At 39.7% G+C, this 5,841-nt stretch overlaps 1 protein-coding gene across 1 annotated transcript; it reads right to left on the bottom strand.

Moving 5' to 3' along the window:
• Positions 1-1,087: 1,087 nt before the first annotated feature.
• Positions 1,088-5,841, bottom strand: LOC107765640 (cytoplasmic 60S subunit biogenesis factor REI1 homolog 2). The gene is made up of 5 exons (XM_016584306.2): positions 5,591-5,841; positions 2,355-2,951; positions 2,104-2,273; positions 1,579-1,797; positions 1,088-1,499 (listed from the first exon to the last, which is right to left on the bottom strand). Exons 1-5 carry the CDS (start codon positions 5,693-5,695, stop codon positions 1,340-1,342), a joined length of 1,251 nt encoding a protein of 416 aa, XP_016439792.1. The 5' UTR covers positions 5,696-5,841; the 3' UTR covers positions 1,088-1,339.

The raw sequence follows: 5,841 nt of genomic DNA, 5'->3' as shown, positions 1-5,841 counted from the left end.
TCTCTCTCTCTGTGTGTGTGTGTTTTGTGTCGATTAGCACAAAAATATGATGTTGCTTTCCAGGTTTTCTGTAACAAAATTATTTTTCTGTTGAATCGCAAAAGTATGCTTTTATATAGCATTTAAATCTAACCAGGAGGCAAATCTCTATTAATTTCCAATTTGGGTTCTGAGGATTGATTTTTGTTAAGGGGGTATTTGGGAGTTCATGCCTTTTCAGATGTTTCAGGTTTAGATTTTAAATCCCAAACAATCAAGATTTAACTACTCAATGTATCTGGTGAGAGATTGTTTTTGGATCAGAAGCAATTTAATTAAATTATTTCCCTTTTGCCTTTTGCCTTTTTCTTTTTTAACCTGCTCGTCCATGAGTTTCTGTCATCAAATCCATTTGCAATATCGAGATCATTCGTTTCTTGGATTTGGTTCTTTCCTATTGTACAAGTATTTTGTTTTTTAATCGTACAAATTCCTTCCTTAGTTTTGGCTCCTTCCTCTGTTTTTCTTTCTTTTTATGGGAAAACATTTGTTAAAGGAAGTGATGTAAATACATGAAATGCTATTATAGAAGTTAACGAAATATAATAAAAAGCAATAAAAAAACTTTACAAATGACCATAAAAGACGTGAAGAATAAAAGAAGGCATGATGCTGGAAACTTCCACACCAAAACAAAAAAATTCCCAATTCACCTAGCAAGATCAATATACCTAATACATATTAGATAACCTAGCAAGATGAATTATAGCTTGTTTGGCCAAGCTGGAAAAATCAGCTTATTTTGAGAGTTTTTTTTTCCAAAAGCGCTTTTTTCAAAAATACTTTTGGTGAAAAACAGTTTGTGTTTGGCTAATTAATTTGAAAAGCACTTCTAAGCAGTAATTTGTGTTTGGCCAAGTTTTTAAAAAGTGTTTCTAAGTGTATTTTTCTCAAAAGTGTTTCTGGGAAGAAGCTATTTTTTTCTGCTTCTCCAAAACTGCTTCTGCTTCTACACAAAAGCACTTGTTTTTCCTTCTAAAAGCTTGGCCAAACACTTCAATTTTGAAAAAAAAAACAAATTTTTTTTGAAAAAAATAGTTGGAGAAGCTTGGCCAAACAGGCTATAACTCTTCATCAACTTCACTTTCCTGTTCTCCAGCCAGGCAAAAATTTAACCCTGGAGCTAGTTCAATCAATCTACCTACCAATTTCCAGCAAGGAGTCTACCAATCAACTGTCTCAGAAGGAAAAACAACATTGCTATATGGTGTAATCCAAAAACCAGTATTTGCTAGATAATATTATAGCACTCATAGAAATATTGCAAAATAAACCATATGGTGCATTCATATGGAAGGGACTAATATGGTGTATTTTTAGGGAGGTTACGAATGACATTGCTTTTCATGCCAATCTTAGAGAGCATTGCGTCCCCGCCACATCTATTCATGGCCTTCAACACCTTCATCTTAACCATGCGCTCCCTCGACTGCACGGTTGCTAGACCCATGATTCGATACCTGAGACGAGAAAAGATTGTTTGCTCAAACGACTAATATTAGTTGTCAATGTGTGCCATGTAACAAGTCAAATACATACCTCGAGGCTAAGGCAGCACTTAAAGCTATATCATTAGCGCGCGTAGGCCTTGGCTTCTGGCGGTAGTATCTCAAAAACTCTCTTGATCCAAGTGCTTTAACAGACGCTCCATCATCAGTTCTTGTGGTTATGATGAGTTCAGATCCACCACTTCCAAGTTCCACACTGTTGTCAACATCATCGGACAAAACAAGTTGCTGTCCATTTGCATCCACATAGCTAGAACATGAAATAGAAGTCTTAGCAAAGAGACAACAAATAGAGAATGAAAATTACATGCATGATACTCTAATCCATAGGTGGATTCAAGATTTAAATTTGACGAGTTCAACTTTTAAGGTTCTTGGCACTTTAACACATTTTATTTTTTGAAATCATGGGATCAGAATCAATATTAGTTGAAATTTTAGCGAATTCTCACATATATCTATGTTGCGTGTCGATATTGATAATATCGGGTTCACTTGAACCCGTTAAATATAGGCTGCATTGCCCTCTTGGAAACTATCTTATCACCAAGCATACCTGCTGCTATAGTCATAAAACTCTTCTAGTTCCGCTTCTTCATCATCACCACCGCCACCATAACGCACTTTGCAATGACCTTTTGCTTCCATATGCTTCCGAGCTGCTTCTAAACTACAAAAAGGGTGACATCTATCGTTGCAATACAGACAGATATAATCCCTTTTAACCTGAGGGCATAAAGAATGCATACATAAGTATCAAAATAAACTTGAAGAAACGAAAAGAAAAAAGATACCTAAAATATTTACCTTGAGACCAAGATAAGTGAGGAAGCCTTTAGGATCCTTCAGATACTCGACATCAGGAATGAAGAACCCATGCTTCTTGTGCATATGGACCATGCAGCTTTCTATCGTATCGTGTTTTAAATCACACATGAAACAACAGCACGGACCCAACTCATCAATGCATTCATCAAGATCACTATCTTCATCAATAGTACCATTAGGAGTACTTCCATTCATCTTTAATTGATTCAACGAGGCAGTCGCCCCACCAACCATCTCTTCTTCTGAATCGACCTCCTCCCACTCGCCTTCATCGCTTCCGCTAATATCTTCGTCTGCCTTGTCGGAAGGCTCACGTGAAGGTTGGCGTGGAAGAGGCTTGATGATAGAGCTATTCTCATCATGATGACCTAGCTCTCGCGAAGCCCGTGCTAGGTGACTTTTAGATTGCAGATGTTGAGCATGAGCCGTACAGCTTCTGTATTCTTTGCCACAATTACCACAGCTATATAGCACCGGAGTTTCACTTAATCTTCTATTTTCTTCTGCAAGTTCTTCTGCAAGTGCAGATTGTCTGGCTACAAAGAGTGCCTCTGTCAACCCAGGAACTCTGGCAACCTGAGATAAAAGTCAAGGAACACAACAATGAGTTCTTATCCGTGCACAACGTAAAAAATAACGGCGACGACACAAATTATTCGCCAGATTCTAAAACGAAAGCGCTTTTTCTATACCGGTAATCCCCGAGAGCCAGTTAGTGCACAGTTCGAAACTAAGTGGATAATGAGTCCGCTCCTCTACTCTTCTTCATGTAAATACCAACCTTCGGTCAAAACAGGGTTTGAACCCGTGATGTGCGCCTAACCCACACATCACGAGCTACGCTCTTACCATTAGACTAAAGAATTCTAAAATGGGTGATTAATGCAACAACAACAACAACAACAACAAAAAAAAAAATCCAGTAGTTTCCCACAAGTGGGGTCTGGGGAGTGTAAGATGTACGCAGTCTTACCCCTACCCCTGGAAGGGCAGAGCTGTTTTCGATAGACCCTCAATTAGAGAATGACTGAAAAAGAAAAGGTAATTGCAACAAGTAGGAATAACAACAAGATGAAATAAGATTGAATCCAAGAATGCAGTCAAACTCTAGGTATTAATAGCCATCTATGGATAAAAGATATCATACTAACACTAATGCTAGCGAACTGAGTAAGACAAAGAGAAACGCTCGACTACCTACGAACCTTCTACCCTAATATTTGACCTCCACACCCTCCTGTCTAGGGCCATGTCCTCAGTCAGCTCCAGCTGCGCCATGTCCCGCCTAATAACCTCTCCCCAAGACTTCTTAGGCCTACCTTTACCCCTCATGCTGCCCACCGAGACTAACCGCTCGCACCTTCTAACTGGGCTTCTATACTTCTCTTCTTAACATGCCTGAATCATCTCAACCTCGCCTCCCGCATCTTATCCTCCACAGGGGCCACTCCCACCTTTTCCCGAATAACTTCATTCCTAATCTTATCCAACCGGGCATGCCAACACATCCAGCTCAACATACTCATCTCAGCTACTTTTAGCTTCTGGGTATGAGAGTTCTTGACCGGCCAACACTCTGCTCCATACAATATAGTCGGTCTAACTACAACCTTGTAAAAGTTACCTTTAAGTCTCAGCGGTACATTCTTACCACACAAGACACTGGAAGCGAGCTTCCACTTCATTCATCCTACTCCGATACGATGCGTGACATCTTCATCAATCTCTCCGTTACCTTGTATTATAGATCCAAGATACTTGAAACTATCTCTCTTGGGGATGACTTGCGTATCAAGCCTCACTTCCATATCCCCTTCCTGGGTACCGTTGCTGAACTTGCACTCCAAGTATTCCGTCTTGGTCCTGCTCAACTTGAAACCCTTAGACTCTAGGGTTTGCCTCCAAACCTCCAGCCTCTCGTTAACACCACCCCGTGTCTCGTCAATTAAAACTACATCATCAGCAAATAACATACACCATGGCACCTCACCTTGAATGTATCTCGTCAAAGTGTCCATCGCCAAGGAAAATAGGAATGAACTAAGAGCTGATCCCTGGTGCAACCCCATCATAACCGTAAAGTGTTCCGAGTCTCCTCCCGCTGCCCTAACCCGAGTCTTAGCTTCATCATACATGTCCTTAATCACCCTAATGTAGGCTACCGGGACCCCTTTAGCCTCCAAGCATCGCCAGAGCACCTCTCTCGGGACTTTGTCATATGCTTTCTCTAGGTCAATGAACACCATGTGCACATCCTTATTCATCTCCCTATACCGCTCCACCAATCTCCTCACAATGTGAATGGCTTCCATAGTCGAACGCCCTGGCATAAAACCGAACTGGTTCTCAGAAATGGACACACTGGTCCTCACCCTTACTTCGACCACCCTCTCCCAAACTTTCATAGTATGGCTTAGCAGCTTAATCCCCCTATAATTATTGCAACTTTGGATATCGCCCTTGTTTTTATACAGAGGAATCATCCTACTTCACTTCCATTCATCGGGCATCTTCTTCGTCCTAAAAATGACGTTGAACAGCCTAGTGAGCCACTCCAAACCTGCCCTACCCGCATTCTTCCAAAATTACACAGTTATTTTATCTGGCCCGGTAGCTCTACCCCTGTGCATCTTACGCATAACCCCCTCGACCTCCACTACTCTTGTGCGCCTACAATACCCGAAATCCCTGTGCATCTCGGGTGATTAATGCAACACTTATCCTAATTTGGTAAAATGCAATTCTCTAATCATCATTGCTTTTAGTTCCTCACTCAACTTGCATCAATAGCAAAAACAGAACACCTCACCTAAAAACTTAATTCTCTCATCTAAAAATTTAATCACACCATTCAACAAAGTACAACAAAAAGGAAAGAAAATATACCATCAAAATACAGAGAAAAAAAAAGAATCTTTATGCAAGAAAAATCATTCTAAATGAGCAAAAAGATAATTCAAGTAAAAAATGATCAACACAAAAACTCCAAGAGAACCAAATCTAGTATTCATTTTCAAGTAGTAGCAAACATGATAAGGTTCATAATCAGTCATTAAAAAGTAAAAAAAAACAAAAAAAACAAAAACCAAACAAACAAAACAGAGTTTTTGCAGGCAGTAAAACACAAAAGAAAGAAGAAATCCCATTAAATAAACTATAAAAAAAGAAAGAATCTTTATGTAAAAAAACAATAAGAGAAAGGGTATTAGAAGTACCTTGCGTTTAAGATTGTAACGGTGCCATTCAGATTTGTAATGAAGTTTTTGCTCATTTTCATCAAAAAACTCCTTGTTACAGGCGTTACAAGCTAAGCCCCGCATTTGAAATCTTTTTCTATTTCCTTCTTTGTTTGAGTCGAATTCCGTTTTGAAATTGAAGGCTCCATATATAGCAGCGTAAGGAGTTGTTTGGCGGTGATCGGCTGATCGCAGGTCGGCCAAATTAAGGAAGAGATACTCTGAACCAA

Source organism: Nicotiana tabacum, chromosome 15 (assembly GCF_000715075.1).
Source record: "Nicotiana tabacum cultivar K326 chromosome 15, ASM71507v2, whole genome shotgun sequence".
Taxonomy (NCBI): domain Eukaryota; kingdom Viridiplantae; phylum Streptophyta; class Magnoliopsida; order Solanales; family Solanaceae; genus Nicotiana; species Nicotiana tabacum.
This window is presented reverse-complemented; position numbering and strand designations above follow the sequence as displayed.

What these genes read in the sequence shown, in the direction of transcription:
- LOC107765640 (XM_016584306.2), bottom strand. Translation starts at nt 5,695, where the DNA reads ATGCGGGGCTTAGCTTGTAACGCCTGTAACAAGGAGTTTTTTGATGAA. An exon ending in GTTACAATCTTAAACGCAAG is followed by an intron (nt 2,952 to 5,590) that starts GTACTTCTAATA and finishes CTTTTATCTCAG; the next exon opens with GTTGCCAGAGTTCCTGGGTT. An exon ending in TTTTATGACTATAGCAGCAG is followed by an intron (nt 1,798 to 2,103) that starts GTATGCTTGGTG and finishes TTCATGTTCTAG; the next exon opens with CTATGTGGATGCAAATGGAC.